At 44.7% G+C, this 21,996-nt stretch overlaps 1 protein-coding gene across 1 annotated transcript in view; it reads right to left on the minus strand.

Annotated features, from left to right (window-relative positions):
- Positions 1-21,996, minus strand: part of PHACTR3 (phosphatase and actin regulator 3) — a gene marked incomplete at its 5' end in the record, with an annotated part of 222,487 nt that overhangs the window by 27,419 nt on the left and 173,072 nt on the right. The window contains one exon of the mRNA XM_081255887.1: positions 8,623-8,776. Coding sequence (XP_081112013.1) covers positions 8,623-8,776 — 154 coding nt within the window. The remainder of the gene's footprint in view (positions 1-8,622; positions 8,777-21,996) is intronic.

Consider the following 21,996-nt stretch of genomic DNA (forward strand, 5'->3'; position numbering starts at 1 on the left):
TCCCACATGTCGCGGAGCGGCTGGGCCCGTGGGCCCGTGAGCCATGGCCGCTGAGCCTGCGCGTCCGGAGCCTGTGCTCCGCAGCGGGAGAGACCACAGCAGTGAGAGGCCTGCGTACCGCAAAAAAAAAAAAAAAAAAAAAAAAAAAAAAAAAAAATAAGGCTCAACATTTAAAAAAAAAAAAAAAAGCCCTAGTTGTTAAAAGTTAAAAAAAAAAAAAAAAAACTAACCATCACAGCATGCTTCTTCTCCTTCTAAATCCCTGAATATAAACTCCCAGAGGCAGAGTGTTCGGTTAAAATGTGCAAACTGTCATCCTGGCTCTTCACCTGCCCGGTTATTTTCAAGTCACATGGCTGCCAGCAGTGGGATGGCATGGAAACCACCACCTCACTAGGGTGGGATATTCTTATATCATTATCAGTATTTACATTAGTAAAATATAACTTAAAATATTTAAAAATAATATTTTAAAGTTTTATTGTCATTTTAATTGGGGATGAAAGGTTCTTTGTTACTATGAATTTTTTAATGTCTGTAGTTACTAGTGGAGCTGAATTATTTTCATGTATTTGTTAAGAAATTTTGCTCCCTCCCTCCTGAACCACAAATTCCAGGCTGTTACCCACTGATCTGCTGGGTTCTGTTGACAACTGGTTTTCATTCTTGAATGATGACATCATCTAATTCAATGCATTTTCCTCCTCCTCTTATCATTTCTGGAAATGTTGCTCATGTAAATAATCCATAAAAAGAAAAAAAAAACACTGATATGTGAAAATAAGCATTACATGTAGTTTTATTTTAAAAGTAAAGATTCTGAGGCAAACTAAAAGTCTGTTGATTGTGGGAGGGAAAGGCAAAGCTGGTAGGTCTATCCCCTCCTTAACACACTAGACCCCTAATAAAAATGAACATCTGAATCCTATGTAAAAGAATGGAAAACCCTTCTGACATGATGTTAGATGGCAAAATCTTATGCATGCTAAGAGGGCCTCCATCAAAAAAATATGTATTTTTACTTACATTTTTATAGTTAAAATTGAGAAATGCATTTGAAATCATGTATAGAAAACTATACCCCCTAGAGATAAAATTAAGAGTTGAGCAAATTAAAGCAATCCTGAGGAAAAAAGGACAAAGCAGGAGGCACAACCCTCCCAGACTTCAGACTACACTGCAAAGCTATGGTAATCAAACAGAGTGCTACTGGCATGAAAAACAGACATATGGATGAATAGAACAGAATACAGCCCAGAAATAAACCCATACACCTACACTCAATTAATCTATAACAAAGGAGGCAAGGATATACAATGGAGAAAAGACAGTCTTTTCAGTAAGTGGTGCTGGAAAACTGGGCAGCCACATGTAAATCAATGAGATTAGAACATTCCCTCATACCACATACAAAAATAAACTCAAAATGGTTTAAAGACTTAAATGTAAGACCTGAAACCATAAAACTCCTAGGAGAGAACATAGGCAGAACAGTCTTTGACATAAATTGTAGCATTATTTTCTTGGATCTCCTAAGGCAAAAGAAATAAATGCAAAAATAAACAGATGGGACCTAATTAAACTTAAAAGCATTTGCACAGCAAAGGAAACCATCAATAAAACAAAAAGACAACCTACCGAATGGGAGAAAATATTTGCAAATGATGTGACTGACAAGAGGTTAATATCCAAAATCTACAAACAGCTCGTACAATTCAATATCAAAAAACCAAACAATCCAATCGAAAAAATGGGCAGAAGACCTAACTAGACATTTCTCCGAAGACATACAGATGGCCAACAGGCACAGATGCTCAACATCACTAATAATTAGAGAAATGAAAATCAAAACTACAGTGAGGTATCACCTCACACCAGTCAGAATGGCCATCATCAAAAAGTCTATATATAACAAATGCTGGAGAGGGTGTGGAGAAAAGGGAACCCTCCTACACTGTTGGTGGGAATGTAAATTGGTGCAGTCACTATGAAGAACAGTGAGGGGGGTTCCTTAAAAAATTAAAAATAGAACTACCACATGACCAGCAATTCCACTCCTGGGTATAAATCCAAAAGAAACAAAAACACTACTTTGAAAAGATACATGCACCCCAATGTTCATAGCAGCACTATTTACAACAGCCAAGACATGGAAACAACCTGAGTGTCCATCAACAGACAACTGGCTTAAGGTATATGTACATACACACACACAGAATATTAAGCAGCCATAAAAAAGAATGAAAAACTGCCATTTGCAGCAACATGGATGGACCTAGAGAATATTATTCTTAGTGAAATAAGTCAGAGAAAGACTGGTACTATATGATATCATGTATATATGAATCTAAAAAATAATACAAATGAATATGTATACAAAATAGAAACGGACTCACAGACACAGAAAACAAACTTGTGGTTACCAAAGGGGAGAGGAAAAGGGGGAGGGACAAATGCGGGGTATGAGATTAACAGATACAAATGACTATACGTAAAATAGATAAGCAGCAAAGACATACTGTAGAGCACAGGGAATTATACCCATTACCTTGTAATAACCTATAATGGAGTATAATCTCAAAAATGCAGAATCACTACGCTGTACACCTGAAACTAATGCAATATTGTAAATCATCTATACTTCAATTTAAAAAAAAGGAAACTACTGAAGCACTTCTGGAGAACTACAGCAGACAGCAAAGAGAGGTGACAAAAGCAAACTCAAACTGAAATAGAGATGCTCACCAACAGTCCTGTCTCACTCACAATCACTCCACGACCTCAGCCTCCATGTGGGCATCAGTTTCACGTGAATGCTTTAGAAAAATTTCAAGTCCTACATGTTTGGAGTCACTGGCAAATAGGCAAAACCTCCAACATTGAATCATCAAATGGCAAGAGTCTGTTGTAATGCCTATATCTTAGGTTTCTTGTAACCATGAAAAAATGTAACATAGGTGAAAGAGTTAGAACACAGGGTGATCAATAACTGTGAGACTCCTTGCTTCCAAAAACAAAAAAAAAGAGTTGAGGAAATTAAGACAAAGGCCATACAACAGAAGATCAAACACAGACACACAACCCAAATGATACAACACACTTGTGACAGGTATCTGCATACTTGGCTCTGAGCTTCCTGGTGGCCAAGGCAAAAAGGGAAACACAATTAACTACAAATGTGCATTCTCCTTAAGATACTAACAGACAGCTGTTACACAGAAGTACAGCTTATTTTGATCCTGAGGCCTCCAAGAACGGTCTTCCAAGGGTGACAAGGAAGGGGACACAGTGCAGCCTAAGGCAGCAGTGACACTTAGGAGAAGGGTTCTGTTAAAATACAGATTCCTGTTCAAGAGATTTGGGGTGGGGCCTGGGAATCTGTGCTTTCACAAAGCTCCCTGGTGATTTGGATGGACGCCCTGATGTTGGAACTGGCGTGGATCGGGTGACCAATTACCCCCGCATCCCATATTTCCCACTGTGTGAGCACAGGCAAGTGACTGCACTGTTGTGAGCCAGTTATCCTCATCTGAAAAATAGGACCATTAACAGCACCTACCCCAGAGAGCTCTTGCAAAGCTCCAAGGAGGTAATACGCGTGAAACGCTTAGCAGGAAGCTGGTACACAGAAGACACCGAATACATGTTAGCAACGACCATCATAAATAACCACACCTTTCTGTCCCTCCTTAGAGGGTGCTTATAGGGCAGGATTCAAGTCACCCAGGAGGAGCTGGGCTCCCACCCGGCACTGCAGGTCGGGAAGAGGAAAAGCAGCAAATGTTTATCAACATCTGTTATTATGCAATCCCCCACCCGCTGCAATGATGTCTCAACACTTCCCAAAGGAGCAGCTTCCTTTGCAGCAATTAAAATTAAGCCATTTTTTTCCTGCTAAGCCCAGAAAAAGTAAGGTTTCTGTATTTCCTAAACCCTGTGTCCACAGAACTGAGACCCTGCACTGTGCCCCAGCTTTCCTGACACCTTCAGCAGAAAGAAAGTACCACGGCTAATGCTCGGTTCACGGTGCTGATTATACGGGTACCAATCTCCATCTCCATCCTTAAAAGCATCAAGCCTCCTCCTTAAAATTCTGCAGATTTCCAGGCAAGCACGGGGCAAGGGAGCAGCAGCACAGAACACTTTTTCCTGGGAATCTGTTTCCCGCAGGCCTGAGTGGCGGCAGCCTGTTCTGGATGTGGGAGAACAAAACGTACAAAGGGACCGGCTGGAGGGTCATTTAATGCACGTGCATTTAACGCCTGTGTTAACGTGCTCCTGGAGGACGCTACTGAGCATTAATCAGCTTCTCACATGCGGTCCCACAGCAGAGGACGCCCCAAGGGAGAGACTTAACAGAAGGTTTGTGCATCACTCCGGAGGTGCCCACCGGGCAAAAAACACCAGTCACGGACGAGAACAACAATGTACTGACATTAACAACTACGCTAACACGACCTTAGCTCTCCAGGCGCCGCTTCTACAGCAGCTCACTACCCTGGCCTGGCCTGCTGGGCAGCCTCTGCCCCTGCCCGGGTGACAACTAGCCCAAGTGCGTCCAGCCAGGACCAAACAGCCGCAGCTCCACCCCCCTGAGCGCCTCCTGCAGGGATGCACTTTCACCTGTCTGTCCAGGGACTAACCTGGAACCTTCCAAAGGGGCCCCAGGAGGAAGGTGCTGCCACGGTGTTGAATTTACAAACCAGGAGGAGATTCAGAGAAGGCCGTGCTGGCCCAAATCCACACCGCTGTGACGGAAAGCCTGGGATTTGAACCTACTTGTCTACGTTTCCCCAGAGCCCGTGGTCGGCCGAGAGTCTCTGTTCGCTAACTGCACTGTTCCGGGGGTGGGAGAATATTTGCATCCCCTCCGGTTCCCGCCAACACAGGCATGGAGTGTTTTGCACAGAAGCCCAGGGCATTGGCTGGAGGCCTGAATGTCCCCTGATGGAAGCCACACCAGTATGAGAAAACGCAAAGCAGAGACAGATAAGCCAGGCCCCCAGAGCTCTGTTTCCCCTGCCACCCAGGCCTGGGGGTTCTAAGGGACCACCCATCGCCTGACTCCTAGCCTGCCTCCTCTGAGCTGTGTGACCCTGGGCAAGCTCCTTAACCTCTCTCATCAAGCCTTAGTTTTCTCATCTGTAAAATGGAGATGATGATAACACCTACTCTATCGGTTCCTGTAAAGATTAAATGAAATGGGGGAAAGGAAGCAAAACATACTGTACGGGGTCTGCACTTAAAAGGGAAAGTTGTCACCTGATCACTCTGTAGTGTATACAGATGTCGAATTACAATGCTGGACACCTGAAGCTTATATAATAATAATAATAAAAGAGAAAGCTGTCAGGCATCCTTAAATGGCGTGCACACAACCCAACTGAAGACAGTAATTTCTAGAACATGCCCGCTGTGTGAGGCACGGGAGCTGCGGGCCTGTAATACTCTGCAGATTCATTTACACACGCCGTGAAGGTGAGCTGGACTCCCATATAGAAAGGGGGCGACCATGATCACAGGGCTTTACTCCTCCTTTACTCCCAAGCTGACCCTGACTTCATGCAAATCCCCAGAGCCAGCACACAGAGTCAGGGGAGACCGTGACCACTTCGTCCAGAAAAGCCCTAGGAGCGCCCAAAAGATAGAAGAGTAAGGGTCTGGAAATTTTTTAAAATACACAATACGAAAACACCAACTGCACTTCAGGATACAGTGAATGGCACGTTGCCACAGCAACCAGAGGCTGAATTATTCAGCAAGGGATGGCAGAAGAATCTCTGAAAGGCGGCAAAACAAAGACAAAGGATCCAATTAAACCACTTCTGCAGGGGAAACAAACTGGGCCGGCCAGGAAGGCTACATCTGCCCACCTGGGATGTGACTTTTCAACCACGCTCTCTTCGTGTCTAATTCTGGGGTCTCTTTTCCGTTTTTAAAGATGGTGACAAACGTCCAAGGAACTACTATGCTCTAGTCCAAGCTTTAAAATGAGTTATAGATTCCTTGAGTAACAGTCCAGGGCCTGTGTTTGGGGTATCACTTAATTAGGGGTCCTTTGAGGTTTCCCAGCACCCCACCTTTTCCCACCTCCCGTCTGCACCAGGAGACAGGAGTGGGGTCCCCAGAGTTCTCTTAAGCCAAGCACCATCACGACCATTTTGTTATCCTTGAATCACATACACTACAATGTTTACTATTTTTTTCTTTAATTCACTTAATATTCTATCTTGAAAGAGAAGTTGGTTTGTTTAGCAAATGGAAAACCATTATCGCTTGGCACAATTAGATGACAGCTGCAAAAATAATATGTGTAAACATCATTTTTTTGACTTTCGGGCAGGGAAGAATGTTTTAAAACAAGGCACAAATAATATGGACCATAAAGTATATCAGGGCCCAGGAAACTTTACCCCGTGGGCTGCTGTTTATGTTTGTACATAAAGCTGCATTAGCATGCGGCCGCACTCACTCACCACGCATTAGCCACACGTTAGTGTGACGACAAAGTCGTGTGGTCACAGCAGACACAGTAGGATCCACAGAGCCAGAAATATTCAGTATCTGACACTTCACAGAAAAAGTCTGCTGACACCTGAAGTATATGATCGATAATCTGATAACTTTAAAAATAAAAAACTTTCGCATATCAAAGGAAAGCATGAACCAAATGACAATACCAGTCCTGAAGAGGAAGAAGAGGTGTCATTCACAGACCCGGAAAAGACTGGAAGCTGCAATTTCCAGAGTAAAATCCTCAAATCATTAAGATAAAGAAAACTGCAGGTAATGTACATGAAAGGAACTGAAAAAAGACAGACAGCTAATAAACACTGAAAAACAAGTTCAATCTCATTAGAAAGGAGAGGAAACCACGCCTCCTGCGACGGCGCATCCCATCCATGAGACAGGCCACAGGGACACCAGGCTGGATCTATCTCCCCTTGGCCACGAGATCGATGCACCTGTGTTTCCACCCCCCCTTCCTTCCCACCCATAGGCATTTACTGAGCACCCATCTGGTCTGTACAAAGCCCCAGAGTGGGTACCAGCCACACAGGAAGAGGTCTGAGGATGCTCTCCGGGAATACGGAGCTCAGGGGAGATCTCTCCCTCATTACCCACAACTGTATCTCTAGCAACGGCCACGGCGCCTGCCTGCCCCTCATTTGAGTAAAATAAGCCTTTGCTGAATGACTAGACACAGAGTGAGACGTGCGTGGTGGGTTGACAATCTCACTGCAATCAGGCTAAGAATGTCCAACCTGGAGAGGACCCCTCAACCCGTGAATATCAGGGAATTCGTGAAAATCCCCCTCTCAGCCCAGAAACTGATCAGGTGGGGGTGGGGCGCATCAATCTGTATTTTAAAAAGCCTCTCCCTGGTCTGGGTTCAGAGCCGATACAGGAGGAGGGGCTGAGGACCTGGCTCCCAGGCCCCACCAGCCATGGTGAGCGCCGACTTACTGAGCACCTACTTTGTGCCAGGGCTCGGCCATACGCCTTCCTTACGGGATCTCCCCCCAAATTCACAATGACCTTGAGAGCATCAGCGCCCCACTTTATAGACGAGAAAACCAAGACCTGGGGAGGTAAGGCCGCTGGTCCAAGGTCCCCCAGCACGTCAGCACAGAGCAGGGCTATGTGATTCCAAGCCCTCAGGACCCCAGCTGGGGACCTCGGCTGCCTGCAGAAATGTGCGCCACACTGAGCCCACCCCTCCTCCACTGTGATCCCGCAGCTGGTATCATCCCCATTTTATAGGTAAGAAAACTGAGGCCCACAGAATCACAGCATCTGGGCACTGGGCTTCACCCCCTCACACTCATTGCCCTCCACTCTGAAAAAACTCAAAGGATTTCGGAGGGTGGCAACACGGGGGCCCAAGCTCCCCGGCAAAGAACAGAAACAAGGGCCCGTCCACCCGAAACGGGGAGACCTGAGCCTCGGGCAGAGGAAAGACCACCTGGAGAAGTCCAGGGTGACCTTCAGGTCAGGGGTCCTCAACTGGAGGATGGCTCCATCCCCCAGGGGACCCTTGGCAGTAACTGGAGACATTTTTGGTTGTCACCATGGGAAGCAGGGTGAGGGGCTGTGAGCATCTCCAGGATAGAGGCCAGGGATGCTGCTAAATGTCCTACCGTGCCCAGGACAGCCCCATCAGAGTCATCCGGCCCCAAACATCAGGAGCCCCGAGTTCGGGAGATCCTGCTTCCGGCCCTCGCTCCTCCGGAGGGCAGGGGGGCGCCACAGACCAGGAGCACTGGCAGCCCCCCGGAGCCTGTCCACACCATAGGCCTTGCTTGGCTTCTATAACCAGTGCTTCTCCACAGGGAAGAGTGGCCCCCAGGGGGGATCGGGCCATGTCTGGGGACAGTGTCGGCTAGCAAAAGGGTGTGCAGCCTGCAGAGGCCAGGGAGGCTGCCAAGCATCTGACGGTGCCCTGACGGCCCCTGCGGTGAAGAGCCATCTGGCCCTGAGCGTTGACAGTGGCAAGGCTGGGAAACCCCGCCCTGGGCACTGCGTTTGGAGCCGGGAGAGCGCGGTGTGGGGAAGGTGGGACATCCGAGGGGTCGGGCTGCAGGGCCGGGACCAGCGCCCACGCGCCCGCGCGCCACTCACTTGGAGAGTTTCATCTCAATCTGCTGCCGGATCTCCTGCCTCTCTTCAGCCGTCCTCCTGGGGAAGATGTTGCGGTCCTCCAGTTCCTGCTTGCTGGGCCGGTTCCTCAGTTTCACCGCCAGGAGCTCCTTCTTGCACTTCCTCGGCAGCGTTCCTAAGAGCAGGGGCACCGAGAAAGGGGGTGTCAAGGAGGCGCTGGCTCCCAGTGCAGCCAGCACTTCCCGCCCTCCTGCAGGAAAGAACCTAGACCAGAGCCACGCGGGCACGTCTGGCAGCTGTGACGCCCTCCAGCAGACGGTGGGCAACGCACCTCCCTTCACGAAGGCCCACACACAACCACGCCTTCCACAGGTGCATCCGGGGTCTCCAGAGACAGTCCCGATCGACACCCTTTGCCCCAGAGCGATTACTAATAGCACCACGTTTTCTTTCAGAAGTGCCCGGGTGCAGATCATAAATTACAGTTACTTTACCCATGGTGGTCTGTCTCCCCATCGCCCTGTCACCCCCCTCTCCCCTCTGCCTGTGACCCCGTAGCCATGTGGGTCCTCTTCCATTCCTGGATGATCCCAACTCAGGGTCTCTGCACCATGTCTTTCCCATGCCGACCCCCGTGCTCTGCCTGGACCATCCAGGGCCGGCCACCTCCTGAGTCACGCTGCTGGCCTTGAGCCCTGCCCTCAAAGAGGCCCGATGGGTCCTCCAATCACCATCACCCACCCGGTTAACTCCTCCCCTATCTGGCCTCTCTCTTGTTCACTAGGTTATCCTCCATCTCCTCCACTAGCTTTTAAGTTCGACAACAGTCTGTTCTCCTGGGTCCTGGAACAGTGTTGACGCAGCAGGTTATCAAGGAACACGGTTGAGTGAGCCTGGTTCAGGGTCTAGGAAGCTGACAGTGACTTTTAGTTCTACACACGTCCAAGCAGCAGAGTGACATCGGTGTGCATGTAAGGTCTTAAGGAACGACGTTTAAACGTACTGAAGAGCAGAAAAGGGGGCTGGCTGCATTCATGTACAGAAAAGGAACCGGCATGGAGCTGCATGAAGAGCGGAGTCCTTACCTGCCCCCCGCGAGCGCACGTGCTGATAAAGGGCAGGGAACTCCGGGGCACAACGTAGACTGCAGTTTTGCAACGTGTGGTTTTGTGCTTTTACTAGGGCATGGGTTTAAATCCGGGGGCTCAGACCATCATCCAATGAGGTCAACCCCACAGGTGGAGGGAAACTTTCTTTCTTAAGAATAACGTCTCCCCAAAGAAAGCCCATTCCTACTGTGGGGTACAGGAGTACAAAGCAAGAAATGTGTAGTAAGGTGATAGTTTAACAGAAGTCTGGGATAAATTAAGATATAAAAAATTGGACTTGACTGAGGCTTGAGTTTCTAATATGAACTTGTTTGCTGTGTGTTTTATTAGAGACAAAGAGAAAAATAATGACCCCCAAAGCCATTTCAGGCAGGACTCCAGCCTGATTTTGTTTTAATAGCTTTATACATGACTAGAGTCCTGTATTTATAGAATCATGAAAGCCTAAGGCAGTCACATGCATTTTTCTGTTGATCTTAACTGCATGGTCTGGGGGAAATTGAAAGCTAAACTGGCATTTATGAGCCGAGGGAGTCTCAAAGGTCTCAGGACAAATCCTTCGTGAATGTCAAAGGTCTGGTAGGTGGCGAGAAGGATTGCCATTTTTAGACAACTGTAATATGCTAACCATGAAACTACACTGAATGTGGTTTCATCTTTTTAGCTTTTGATAAAGAATGTCTTTAAGCCTACTGCAAATGTCTCAGCATACTTGTCATTACAAAGTTTAAGCATATTTGTTCTTAACTGAGAGAAAGATCCTTTCATCAGAGATTTCTAGATGTAATGAGAATTCACTCCACAGGAAATCTCTGTGCTAAGAGCAATTAATTCTTCTCTGCTTATTCATCCAGGCCCTAAGAGCGCAATATGGCACCCAGTAGGGCCACAATGAAAACTTCTGGGCTGACGGTCTTCCCCAGGCTATCAAGAGGTTAACAGGTTTGACTACTACTTAAAAGTCAAAAAGGGAAACTTCCAGACAAATAGCTTAAAGTGAGGGCTTTTCATGAAGTTGAGTGGCACGTCTACACAACTGATGGAATTAATCTAAACGAGCAGGGGATCCAGAGCAGGATGTGACACTGAGAAACAGAGGCCAGGAGACCTTCCTGTCTTGACGATGGGAACAAGCCACCCTCTCCCCCAAAGGCCCCCAAACACACTTGTGATCCTACCTTTGAGGCCAGAAATACCACTTCCAAGAGTCTGCTCCCAAAACAAATGGGACAAGCACACAAAACACACATAAGAGGGTGTTCACACAGCCTCATTTACGAAAGAAAGAAATTAAACACAGCCGAAATAGGACAAGACAGCATGTGTTAAATTATGGCTCATCTGTATCATGTGAATATCGTGAACCTATCATGAACCTATCATGAACCTAAGAACAGTAGTATATACATTACTGAGGGACAAAAAGACAGACATGATATGTTGCTACGAAAAGCAACTTGTAGGAAAGTATGTACGTTTTATATATAAATATATCTGTGTACGTGTTTGCATTTAATTTTGTGTGTGTGTGTGTGTGTGTGTTACGCAGGCCTCTCACTGTTGTGGGCTCTCCCGTTGCGGAGCGCAGGCTCCGGACGCGCAGGCTCAGCGGCCATAGCTCACGGGCCCAGCTGCTCCACAGCACGTGGGATCCTCCCGGACTGGGGCACGAACTCGCGTCCCCTGCATCGGCAGGCGGACTCTCAACCACTGCGCCACCAGGGAAGCCCTGCATCTAATTTTGTAAGTATTTATAATCTTATAAATCGGCATAGAGATGCCAGAAATGGATTTTACTTATTAATTTTGGTTTTCTGTGTTTTGTTTTTAATCATCAACATAGCTTCCTTATATCAAAATAAATGTTTAAAAAGAAAGACCTTTGTGGAGTGACAGCAGGGAAGATGGTGGAAAATTCTCTCCATAAAGGCAACAAAAACACTGCACAATCACCAGAGTCAACGTTTTCAGAACTCTGTAAATTAACCAAAGGGTTGCAGCACCACAGGAATCTTTCTTCAAGGAAAACTGGATGAATCTCAGGAAGGATGGTTTACTCTGTCTCTTTCTCCCCTGGCTCTTTCTCCAGCTTGGCAGCAGCCTTGAAGCACTCTGTTTTCTGCTGAAAACCAGGGGCCTGGCAGCCACTGGAGGGAGGGGAACAGGCTTCATTCCCAAAGAGCTGTCATCATTTGACCTGTCGCTGGTTCCCTGAAGTCCCCACGGCAAGGCTGTCTGCATTGGATCTGACGCAGAGCTGGCCCAATGCAAAACTACCTTCTCCCGAGGGTCGTGCTTGTCAAAAACAATACTTTCTTTCCAAACACAAGGCTTTCATTTATCTTTAGACCAGTCTTCCTCAATACTCTATGGAGTTCTTGATTGGCCAAAGCCAATAAAAATCAATGCATAAGCCAAATACTGTAAGTCAATTAAAAGAAAAACCTTAGAAGAGAAAAAGAAAGGGACTGAGAAAATATTTGAAGAGATTATAGTTGAAAACTTCCCTAATATGGGAAAGGAAATAGTTAATCAAGTCCAGGAAGCACAGAGAGTCCCATACAGGATAAATCCAAGGAGAAACACGCCAAGACACATATTAATAAACTATCAAAAATTAAATACAGGGCCTCCCTGGTGGCGCAGTGGTTGAGAGTCCGCCTGCCGATGCAGGGGATACGGGTTCGTGCCCCGGTCTGGGAGGATCCCATATGCCGCGGAGCGGCTGGGCCCGTGAGCCATGGCCGCTGGGCCTGCGCATCCAGAGCCTGTGCTCCGCAACGGGAGAGGCCACAACAGTGAGAGGCCCGCATACCGCAAAAAGAAAAAAAAAAAAAAAAAAAAAAAAATTAAATACAAAGAACTAATATTAAAAGCAGCAAGGGAAAAACAACAAATAACACGTAAGGGAATCCCCATAAGGTTAACAGCTAATCTTTCAGCAGAAACTCTGCAAGCCAGAAGGGAGTGGCATGACACATTTAAAGTGATGAAGGAGAAAAACCTGCAACCAAGATTACTCTACCAGCAAGGATCTCATTCAGATTCAACGGAGAAATTAAAACCTTTACAGACAAGCAAAAGCTGAGAGAATTCAGCACCACCAAACCAGCTTTACAACAAATGCTAAAGGAACTTCTCTAGGCAGGAAACACAAGAGAAGGAAAAGACCTACAATAATAAACCCAAAATAATTAAGAAAATGGTAATAGGAACATACATATCAATAATTACTTTAAGTATAAATGGATTAAATGCTCCAACCAAAAGACGTATATTGGCTGAATGGATACAAAAACAAGACCTGTATATACGCTGTCTACAAGAGACCCACTTCAGGCCTAGGGACACATACAGACTGAAACTCAGAGGATGGAAAAAAGATATTCCATGCAAATGGAAATCAAAAGAAAGCTGGAGTAGCAATTCTCATATCACACAAAATAGACTTTAAAACAAAGACTATTACGAGAGACAAAGAAGGACAATACATAATAATCAAGGGATCAATCCAAGAAGAAGATATAACAATTGTAATTATTTATGCACCCAACATAGGAGCACCTCAATACATAAGGCAATTACTAACTGCCATAAAAGGGGAAATCGACAGTAACACAATCATAGTATGGGACTTTAACACCCCACTTTCACCAATGGACAGATCATCCAAAATGAAAATAAATAAGGAAACATAAGCTTTAAATGATACATCAAAAAAGATGGACTTAATTGATATTTATAGGACATTTCATCCAAAAACAACAGAATTCACATTCTTCTCAAGTGCTCATGGAACACTCTCCAGGATAGAGCATATCTTGGGTCACAAATCAAGCCTTGGTAAATTTAAGAAAATTGAAATCGTATCAAGTATCTTTTCCGACTACAACGCTGTGAGACTAGATATCGAATACAGGAAAAAATCTGTAAGAAATATAAACACATGGAGGCTAAACAACACACTACTTAATAACCAAGAGATCACTGAAGACATCAAAGAGGAAATCAAAAAATACCTAGAAACAAATGACAATGAAAACACGACGACCCAAAACCTATGGGATGCAGCAAAAGCAGTTCTAAGAGGGAAGTTTATAGGAATACAATCCTACCTTAAGAAACAAGAAACATCTCAAATAAACCACCTAACCGTACACCTATATCAGTTAGAGAAAGAAGAACAAAAAAACCCCAAAGTTAGCAGAAGGAAAGAAATCATAAAGATCAGATCAGAAATAAATGAAAAAGAAATGAAGGAAATGATAGCAAAGATCAATAAAATTAAAAGCTGGTTCTTTGAGAAGATAAACAAAATTGATAAACCGTTAGCCAGACTTGTCAAGAAAAAGAGAGAGAAGACTCAAATCAATAGAATTAGAAATGAAAAAGGAGATGTAACAACTGACACTGCAGAAATACAAAGGATCATGAGAGATTACTACAAACAACTCTATGCCAATAAAATGGACAACCTGGAAGAAATGGACAAATTCTTAGAAATGCACAACATTCCAAGACTGAACCAGAAGAAATAGAAAATATGAACAGGTCAATCACAAGCACTGAAATTGAAACTGTGAATAAAAATCTTCCAACAAACAAAAGCCCAGGACCAGATGGCTTCACAGGCAAATTCTATCAAACATTTAGAGAAGAGCTAACACCTATCCTTCTCAAACTCTTCCTAAATATAGCAGAGGGAGGAACACTCCCAAACTCATTCTACGAGGCCACCTTCACCCTGATAACCAAAACCAGACAAATATGTCACAAAGAAAGAAAACTACAGGCCAATATCACTGATGAACACAGATGCAAAAAACCTCAACAAAATACTAGCAAACAGAATCCAACAGCACATTAAAAGGATCATACACTATGATCAAGTGGGGTTTATCCCAGGAATTCAAGGATTCTTCAATATTTGCAAATCAATCAACATGATACACCATATTAACAAACTGAAGGAGAAAAACCATATGATAATCTCAATAGATGCAGAGAAAGCTTTCGACAAAATTCAACACCCATTTATGATAAAAACCCTCCAGAAAGTAGACATAGAGGGAACTTTCCTCAATATAATAAAGGCCATATATGACAAACCCACAGCCAACATCATCCTCAATGGTGAAAAACTGAAACCATTCCCACTAAGATCAGGAACAAGACAAGGTTGCCCACTCTCACCACTCTTATTCAACATAGTTTTGGAAGTTTTAGCCACAGCAATCAGAGAAGAAAAAGAAATAAAAGGAATCCAAATTGGAAAAGAAGAAGTAAAGCTGTCACTGTTTGCAGATGACATCATACTATACATAGAGAATCCTAAAGATGCTACCAGAAAACTACTAGAGCTAATCAATGAATCTGGGAAAGTAGCAGGATACAAAAATTAATGCACAGAAATCTCTGGCATTCCTATACACTATTAATGAAAAATCTGAAAGTGAAATTAAGAAAACACTCCCATTTACCACTGCAACAAAAAGAATAAAATATCTAGGAATAAACCTACCTAAGGAGACAAAAGACCTGTATGCAGACAATTAGAAGACACTGATGAAAGAAATTAAAGATGATACAAACAGATGGAGAGATATACCATGTTCTTGGATTGGAAGAATCAACATTGTGAAAATGACTCTACTACCCAAAGCAATCTACAGATTCCATGCAATCCCTATCAAACTACCACTGGCATTTTCCACAGAACTAGAACAAAAAATTTCACAACTTGTATGGAAACACAAAAGACCCCGAAGCCAAAGCAATCTTGAGAAAGAAAAACTGAGCTGGGGGAAGAAACAGGCTCCCTGACTTCATACTATACTACAAAGCTACAGTAATCAAGACAGTAGGGTACTGGCATAGAAACAGAAATATAGATCAATGGAACAGGACAGAAAGCCCAGAGATAAACCCACGCACATATGGTCACCTTATCTTTGATAAAGGGGGCAAGAATATACAGTGGAGAAAAGACATCCTCTTCAATAAGTGGTGCTGGGAAAACTGGACAGCTACATGTAAAAGAATGAAATTAGAACACTCCCTAGCACCATACACAAAAATAAACTCAAAATGGATTAAAGACTTAAATGTAAGGCCAGACACCATCAAACTCTTAGAGGAAAACACAGGCAGAACACTCTATGACATAAATCACAGCAAGATCCTTTTTGACCCACCTCCTAGAGAAATGGAAATAAAAACAAAAATAAACAAATGGGACCTAGTGAAACTAAAAAGCTTTTGCACAGCAAAGGAAACCATAAACAAGATGAAAAGACAACCCTCAGAATGGGAGAAAATATTTGCAAATGAAGCAACTGACAAAGGATTAATCTCCACAACATACAAGCAACTCATGCAGCTCAATAACAAAAAAACAAACAACCCAATCCAAAAATGGGCAGAAGACCTAAACAGACATTTCTCCAAAGAAGATATACAGATTGCCAACAAACACATGAAAGAATGCTCAATATCATTAATCATTAGAGAAATGCAAATCAAAACTACAATGAGATATCATCTCACAACGGTCAGAATGGCCATCATCAAAAAATTTACAAACAGTAAATGCTGGAGAGGGTGTGGAGAAAAGGGAATCCTCTTACACTGTTGGTGGGAATGTAAATTGATACAGCCACTATGGAGAAACCCAGCAATCCCACTACTGGGCATATACCCTGAGAAAACCATAATTCAAAAAGAGTCATGTACCAAAATGTTCATTGCAGCTCTATTTACAATAACCAGGACATGGAAGCAACCTAAGTGTCCATCAACAGATGAATGGATAAAGAAGACGTGGCACATATATACAATGGAATATTACTCAGCCATCAAAAGGAACGAAACTAAGTTATTTGTAGTGAGGTGGATGGACCTAGAGACTGTCATACAGAGTGAAGTCAGAAAGAGAAAAACAAATACAGTATGCTAACACATATATATGGGATCTTTAAAAAAAAAAAAGAAAAACAAATGGTCAGAAGAACCTAGGGGCAAGACGGGAATAAAGATGCAGACCTACTAGAGAATGGACTTGAGGACACAGGGAGTGGGAAGGGTAAGCTGGGACGAAGTGAGAGAGAGGCATGGACATATATACACTACCAAACGTAAGGTAGATAGCTAGTGGGGAGCAGCCGCATAGCACAGGGAGATCAGCTCGGTGCTCTGTGACTACCTAGAGGGGTGGGATAGGGAGGGTGGGAGGGAGGCAGACGCAAGAGGGAAGAGATATGGGGACATATATATATATGTATAACTGATTCACTTTGTTATACAGCAGAAACTAACACACCATTGTAAAGCAATTAGACTCCAATAAAGATGTTAAAAAAAAAAAAAAAGTAAAACCTTGATGTTACCAGATCCAGCTCAACTCCAGCCAATGTTGGAGAGCTTTTCCCACGCACAGCTGACAGACAGGGCTCAGGAAGCAGGGTGGGCAATGCTGGCTCTTCTCCCAGGACCCAGCATGGCCCAAGAGAGCTGCTGACCCCAGAGCTCTGGGCTCCACCTCACCGGGCGGGGGGCAGCCTCCCGAGCTCCACGCAGGCCCACACACCAGCGTGTGTGGGACTCAGAACATACCCTCAGCCCCGTCTCATCAGCGTCCATTAGCCACCCGGTGGAGAAAGGATGCTCATGGGGGGGTCTCAGGCCTTGGCCCACTCTCTTCCTGTGAAGCCTCCCTTCTCTCTCCCTACGCACCACGGGCCGGCCTCCTCCCACTGCCATAGCCACGCCTCTGTCTCCTTTGCTGGTTCTGCATCATCTCCCCTCTAGATGTGGGTGAGCCCAGGACTCAACCCTCAAACCCCTCCTCCACGCTTGCTTCCTACACAACCTCTTCAGTCCCACGACACTAAGGACCAGCTGCCAATGCTCAGAATCTCCCTCTCTAGCTACATCCTCTCTCCTGAATCCATGCTGCATCTTCGGCTTCCTTCATGATGTCTCTACCCAGGTCCCAATCAGGCATCTCAAACTTAGCACGTCCACAACTGAGCTCCTGTTTTCTTGCTGAAGTGCTGATAGGTTAAGCGACAGAACCGAGATTCATACCCAGGCCTGAGCTCAGCATCCACACTCTTAGCCGTGACCTTCACAGATCTGTTAGGTTCAGCAAGGCACCGTCTCTAGTGCACCTGTCGTACGCCTGGCCCCCAAGAGCAGAAATGAGGACCACGTGGTGCACGCGCCACTGAGCTCACTCAGGTGAGGGAGGGAGATGTGAAAACAAGCACCTGTAATGATCTGAAACGTATTATGTGTGTTCCTATTTGCACATCCTCACAAAGTATTCTAATTATCTGTTTGTGTGGATTTCCCTAACCACAGTCATTATCTGAGCTTGAAACATTTTCACTCAATGGAGAAAAACAAATCTGCTGAGCTCATCCATGGAGAGGACTCTGCCTTGTTCGCTTCTTTCCCTGCACAAACTCGGGAAATGTCTGCTGAATTACACAGCACAGGAGGAATGAACAGGCCACACGAGGAAGGGGGCTTGTCAAGATCAAGGAAGGGTTTCTGAAGGAAGGAGCATCTGAGCTGGAACCTATAAGAAGGATTCCCTCCTGAGGACCTGTCATATCGGAACCCAGCTTGTTCCATACGAGGGATGTGCCATGAAAACTTGCCTCGGGCTCCAAAGGAAGAGTGGTGACTTTAACTTCTACTTCTGACCAGGATGGAGTAATACACACTGAATTTCCCACCCACACATAAACAAAAATCAAAATATATGAAACAATGGTTTTGAGGACACGGGAAAGGACAGTGACCCCTGAGATGGGAATCAAATAAAGCGAGAGCCCTGTGATGACCCAGCTTACTGCCTCTGGAGATTTCCTAGGCCATGGACCAGGGGACCAGGGAGTTGCAAGAGGAAGAGCTTGGAAAACTCCCTGAGTTGAAAAGATGAAGCCTTAGAGCCCAAGACAGCGAGAGTCTACAGGGTGGAAATGGGAGGGAGAGCAACACAGACCGAAGGTGGAGATCTGCAGAACCAGACCCTGGACGTAAACTCAATAAAATCAATGATCACATGAAGTGTAAACAGTCTGAACACCTGAACTAGAGGCAAAAATTCTTAGGATGGACAAAAAAGCAAGAGCGAACTACATGCTGCCTACGAAACATGCACTTTAAATAAAAAGATGCAAATATTATAGATGAAACGTACAAAGGGAAAATGAGGTACCATTCTAAGATTAATCCAGAGAAAGTTGAAGTGATCTATTAACATCAGACAAGGGAGATCCCAGAGCAAAGGAGCTACTCAGGGATAGAGAGGATCATCCCAAGTGACAGAGGGACAACTTCATTAGGAAGATGGGACAGTCCTAGATATTGATGGCCCTACTAAGAGGGTCCAATATATGAAGCAAGAACTAATAGAACTGAGAGAAGGAGATAAATCTACAGTTATAGTTGGAGATTTCAGACCTCTGTCTAAGTAACTGGTAGAACAAGTAGACAGAAAATGTGTAAGGAGGGACACATCCCTGGTGGTCCAGTGGGTAAGACTCTGCGCTCCCAATGCAGGGAGCCCGGGTTCGATCCTTGGTCGGGGAACTAGATCCCCCATGCATGCCACAACTAAGAGTCCGCAGGCCACAACTAAGAAGTCTGCATGCCGCAACTAAAGATCCTGTGTGCTGCAACAAAGATCCCACATGCTACAACCAAGACCCAGCGCAGCCAAAGTAAATAAATAAATAATTCTTTAAAAATGTGGAAGGATACGGAGGATTTGACCAACACTATCAAGAAATATGATCCGATTAACATTTATGAAAACACTCTAACCCACAACACAAGAATACACATTCTTTCCAAGAGCACGTGCAATATTTACCAAGACAGACCATACTCTGGGCCATAGAGCAAGTCTCAGTAAATTAAAGAGTACTCAAGTTATACAAAGTATATTCTTTGGCCAGAGTGGCCTTAAACTGGAAATCAATAACCAAAAGATCTCTAGAAATATACCCAAATCTTTGAAAACTAACTTTTAAAATTCTGAATAACCTACAGTCCCAAGAGTAAATCAAAAGGGAAATTAGGAAGTATTTTGAAGTAAAAATTAACACAGCTTGTGGGAAATTTACAGCATTAAATGCCTGAATTAGAAAAGAGGAAAAGTCTCAAATCAATGACCTCAGATTCCATCTGAAGAAGTTAGAAAAAGAACAAATTAAAACCAAGGAAGTAGAAGAGAAGAAATAATAAAGATCGAAGTAGAAACTGATGAAATAAAAAATAGAAAAAACAATAAAGCTAACACTTTGAGAAGAGCAACAAAACTGATGAAACTCGAGGCAGACTTATCAGGGGAAGTGGAGAGACGAGAGTGAGAAGAAGAGGGGCACACACACACACACACATTACCAGTGTCAGGAATTAGAGGTGCAATAACCATCTGCTTCAACCCAAACTACCAAGACTCACTTAGGAAGAAATATATAACCAGAATAGACCTATATTTATTAAAGAAATACACTTTCTACTTAAAAACCTTCCCCCATTAAAAAAAAAAAAAAAAAAAAAAAAAGCCCTGCAGGCCCTGATGGATGTATTGATGGGTACTATGAAACATGTAAGAAGTAAATAATTCCAATTCTATACAAATTATTTCAGAACATTGAAAAGAAGGGTAGACGTTAAAACTCATGCTATGAAGCCAGAATTTATTGTGACATCAAAATCAGAAAAGATACCTGCAGAAAAGGATACTAAAGATTAACAGCCCTCGTGAGCATGGATATGAAAATCCTAAACAAAATGGTAGCAAATCAAATCCAACAATTTATACAAACGGTAACACATCATGACCAACTGGGAGGCAAAGCGGTTTATCATTTGAGAAGCAACGAATATCATTTGCCAAATTAACAAGCTTTGAAAAAGAAAAAATGTATTAGGTCACCCTTCCATTTACGGGGTGTTTGCTGACTCTTATCAGAGCCTGCCCGCCCAGAGGGTTCCGCCCGCTCACCTCAACGGTGAGTTAACGAGAAGTAAGGTTAAGTTCACGGCGGTGGGCGCTGTCCCAGGTCACAGCTGGGAGCAGGGCTCAGGCTGTCTGCCTTCTGGCTCAGAGAAGCGTGACCTCTCACTCAGCTTTAAGAACAATGCACGCTCACTGCAAACAACCGAAGCACAACAGCAGTATTAAGAGGAAAGGATCCCCTTTCCCCGCCCACATCTTGCCTCCAGAAGAAACCACTATGGATGTTTTCCGGCACTTGCTTCCAGGACTGTTTCTCTACCATTAACCACTGACACTCCCACTTAACTCTTCTGTTGCACAGAAGTAGGATCACACCATGCACAGTACAGCGAAAAGCTGGCTTGCTCACACATCTGCCTCTATAGAAGGATGGACGGATCCAGCTCCTTCTCTTTTATGGCTGCAAATGATCCCCGAGTGTGGATGGCACATAATCCCGTCACTTGTTGATCCAGCTCCCTGGGAATGGACATCTAGGTTAGCACTCATTCTTGCTCTCTTAACCAAAGCTTCAGAGACTGCCCTCATTCCTGTATTTCCCTGCACATGGATGAACATTCCCATCAGCTCCGTCCCTGGGAAGGCGAGCATCCCTGAAGCAAAGCCGCCACGTATTTTAGGTTTAGACAGACGCTCCTTCCCCCCTCCACCCTGGATCATTGCCTCGCTACTGCTTCCAGAACCACAGTCTTGAAAGGAACTGTAAATGGGGTCGGGTATAAAGAAGAACAGAAGGCTGAGGAGTTAAAAATAAACTCAGCACGAGATCTTTTTCTCAATTAGTCACACTTTGGAATTTATCCTAAGGACATCATTACAGAGATGGGCAAAGTCTTAGCTACAAGGATGCGTATATACTCCCGCCGTTTTCCCCCCCAAACTGCATGTCCAGACTGGCAACCGTGGAATCCAGGGGGCTCGGCCGCGTGAGGCTTTGGCATTTGAGTGGGAGGCGGCGGAAGGCATGGGTGCCCCGAGAGAGGAGCAGGGGTGCCCCCCCACCCCGCTGCAGGAGCCCCGTGTGAGGAATCCTCGCACCTGCCTCGGCACGAGCAGGGATGCTGTGGGGCCGTCTTTAACCTGCTGTGGAGTTTTCATTTCAGACTTCATACTTTTCAATTGTGGAATCTGCATTTGGTTCTCTTTTATAGTTTCTGGTTCTCTGCAAAGATTCTCCATCTGTTCATTCATCCTGTTCTTTAAGACCCTGGACATGCTCACGACGATGGCAGGTCTATTTTGGTTTCG

Source organism: Mesoplodon bidens (genome assembly GCF_964165515.1).
Source record: "Mesoplodon bidens genome assembly, chromosome: 15".
Taxonomy (NCBI): domain Eukaryota; kingdom Metazoa; phylum Chordata; class Mammalia; order Artiodactyla; family Ziphiidae; genus Mesoplodon; species Mesoplodon bidens.